A 3,631-nucleotide genomic window follows, 5' to 3' on the forward strand; every position below is an offset into this window, starting at 1 on the left:
TCAGTGGTTGGTTGGGAATTTGTTGGTTTGGAAGTGGTTGGTTGGGAATTTGTTGGTTTGGAAGTGGTTGGTTGGGAATTTGTTGGTTTGGAAGTGGTTGGTTGGGAATTTGTTGGTTTGGAAGTGGTTGGTTGGAATTTGTTGGTTTGGAAGTGGTTGGTTGGGAATTTGTTGGTTTGAATGTTGGTTGGGAATTTGTTGGTTTGGAATGGTTGGTTGGGAATTGGATGTGGTTGGGATTTGTTGGTTTGTCAGTGGTTGGTTTGGAATTTGTTGGTTTGTCAGTGGTTGGTTAGGAATTTGTTGGTTTGGAAGTAGTTGTTTGGGACTTTGTTGGTTTGTCAGTGGTTGGTTTGGAATTTGTTGGTTTGTCAGTGGTTGGTTGGGAATTTGTTGGTTTGGAATTGGTTGGTTGGGAATTTGTTGGTTTGGAAGTGGTTGGTTGGGAATTTGTTGGTTTGGAAGTGCTTGATTGGGAATTTGTTGGTTTGAAGTGCTTGATTGGGAATATGTTGGTTTGGAAGTGGTTGGTTGGGAATTTGTTGGTTTGGGATGTTTGGGGTAAAATTTGTTACTATATAGTAAATGTAGTATATTAACTACTAACAGTTAGTTCTAAATTGGCTCTAAATGATCTTAGCTCCCTCAGCTGTAAAACATATAGAAACAAACAGTCTAATAGACACCCTAAGTGGCCAAATATAAAAGGAACCTTTGGTTTCAGGATGTTCAATAGAATAGGCATGGGATATGTGTAGGGATTTGATGATTTTGTGTGTATCATATGTTGATGTCGTTTTGAAGTATGTGTGTCCTGTGTATGTGTGTTTTATGTGTGTCATATAGTTTTCTCGTGCAGATGTGTTTGAGTCCTGTGTATATGTGCTTTACCTGATCATTTTGAATTGTGTATCACGTTAATGCGTGATAACTTAGGTCTCATCGTACAATAAACACACATTCTGATGCATGCGTTCGTTCGTGTGGTACATAGCCTGATGTCAATCCAAACCTCACCAGTGTAAAAGATGAATGATTTTCAAAGTCGAGATGTCGTATTGATTATTTATACCATATATGGTAAACTTTCTAATTACATACACGTCAATCTTCAACCTGCCATTGGATTACATTAACAGTTTCTTTAAACTCTCATTGTTTAGCTGTGCTGATTCAGAAATTCCTTCAGATGTGTCTACAATGCAATCCTTCAGGGTTGCTAATGTCAATAACACATAGACTTTGAGTGTAATTCTCTTTGATTTACTGTGAAATTACATCCTTCCACAGTTGGGGTCTAAGCTTCTATTAAATCTAATTGTATTTTCCTTTACCTAGCTATAAACTTATATACCTATGTCACTGTAACTTGAATTAAACCCAAATTGTTTTAGTAATTTCCTAGGCTCTAAAATCTATTTTCAGGCATCTGTTATTTCTATTCCCAAGGGAATTTACTATCATCTTGAAATGTCATTTGCAACTCAGAAAACAAAAATTGAAAAGTGCAAAAGTGTATTTGAAAGAATTTTATACTGAAAAATTATAAATAATTTAGTGGAGGATTAGTGGAAGAATGTCAGTGGAGGGTTAGTGGTAGAATGTCAGTGGAGGTTTGTGGTAGAACGTCAGTGGAAGGTTAGTGGTAGAATGTCAGTGGAGGGTTTATTAAGTGGTAGAATGTCAGTGGAGGGTTAGTGGTAGAATGTCAGTGGAGGGTAGAATGTCAGTGGAGGGTTAGTGGTAGAATGTCAGTGGAGGGTTAGTGGTAGAATGTCAGTGGAGGGTTAGTGGTAGAATGTCAGTGGAGGGTTAGTGGTAGAATGTCAGTGGAGGGTTAGTGGTAGAATGTCAGTGGAGGGTTAGTGGTAGAATGTCAGTGGAGGGAGTGGTTAGTGGTAGAATGTCAGTGAGTGGAGGGTTTAAGTGGGGTTAGTGGTAGAATGTCAGTGGAGGGTTAGTGGTAGAATTGTCAGTGGAGGGTTAGTGGTAGAATGTCAGTGGAGGGTAAGTGTGTGTGTGTGTGTTGAGGGGAAGGGGGTAATGGTAGAAGGTTTGACTACTACACAGATGCAGATACATCCTTTAAAGGCATTGCAATGCATGTTGGAAAGGTTTTGTGATATTGACCAGCTGAGAGTGGATGTGTGTGATTGGGTGTTTAGGTATACACCAAGTCAGCCCTATACTTGTGTTTGATCCTGATAATTTGTTCATGTTAACTTTGCATGCAGCCATTGAAGTGGTAATTGTGTATACCACCACTGTCGGGAGTGATCAAGCTCGCTCATGTCAGCCATACGGTAAAAAGATTTGTGTGTATGGTAGATATTGGGCGTTATAACTTGGACGCATGGTAGCGTGTATGTCCACATTGCATCAGGGATTACCCCAAGGAGACACCTTCTCCAGATGAAGCTGATGCCGTCCTCGCCCCACAAAACCAGGATGAAACCAAATCTTACAACAGGTGTGAATCACAGATGAATGTTTGGAAGCATTTCAATTCAAATCCATTCGGGCTAATTTTCTTTTTATCATATTTCATATAGTTGATTATTTCCGATTCTGAGAAAATATGGTATGACCTAATTTTTAAATTCAATGCCTGACCTGTCTGGCTTTAGTTCTAAAGTAAACTAAATACAGATTGAGGATGACTTTTATCCTTTTCCGATGGATTAAAAATGAGGAAAATCTCATATCATTATTTTTGTGTTTATTCCTGTAAAATTTTAGCGACCCTTTATTCATTGGCGGTTTATGCAAGAGGAGACACAATTTATTGAGAGAAAGTTGTTAGATTTCAATCCCATAGTCCATTAACCTATTAACAATACACTCTGTTTGCTTTTAAGGACATAGAATTAAGATTGCCTTCAATCTGTGAGGATCACACCATCAGGAGTGTTTTGAGTTGAGTTGTGTAGTAAAATGCTATAATGGTTAAAAGACAATTAAAGATGATTGTGATGAATGCCTTGAGAAAACAGGGTTATGTTCAAAATCATAGAGTTCATATTTCCTTTACTGATAATGACTTCATCGATGATCATTTCAAGATCTGACTTCTTGTGTTTATTGGTTAGTTTCATTGTCCATTTAACTCATTCAACCCTGAAAATTTACAATGGGCTCTTCAAGTCTTTAAACTAGAATGGTCCAAATACGTCCTCAGGGTGTGACTAGTTAATTTGATCGGTTGAGAATTGAAGATTAGAGAAAGAAATCACAAACTTTTAAAACAAACAGAGAACTGTACATGTTTAACCCTGTAACTAAGAGATTGTGCTATAGGGCTAGTAGAGTTTCAAACATTTACCATTTGCATGCCATCATGCTCAGAGATGGTGGGGCCTAAATTAAAATATTGTTTGCCCTCCTCCGACCGACCCATGAAAATCGGCCCGACTCAAAAAATTTTATTGAAATATTCTAGTGAAAATTTTTTTTTTATTGTCGTGTACTTTCCAGTGCCGTGTGAAAACCTTTGATGAATCGCGGTATAAATTTTTGTTTCGCCTTATTTTAAAATATTCAAATTCAAATTTACGTACATTTGTCTCAGCCAAATGAGCAAACGATCGTGATTTAACTTCAACGTGCCGACATGCACTGATGCAGTTGTTTG

General features: G+C 37.8%; 1 protein-coding gene across 1 annotated transcript; it reads right to left on the bottom strand.

The window, feature by feature from the left end:
* Positions 1–899, bottom strand: LOC138307084 (sporozoite surface protein 2-like). The gene is made up of 2 exons (XM_069247711.1): positions 892–899; positions 1–574 (listed from the first exon to the last, which is right to left on the bottom strand). Exons 1-2 carry the CDS (start codon positions 897–899, stop codon positions 1–3), a joined length of 582 nt encoding a protein of 193 aa, XP_069103812.1.
* Positions 900–3,631: the final 2,732 nt, after the last annotated feature.

This window comes from Argopecten irradians, chromosome 14 (genome assembly GCF_041381155.1).
Source record: "Argopecten irradians isolate NY chromosome 14, Ai_NY, whole genome shotgun sequence".
NCBI lineage: Eukaryota > Metazoa > Mollusca > Bivalvia > Pectinida > Pectinidae > Argopecten > Argopecten irradians.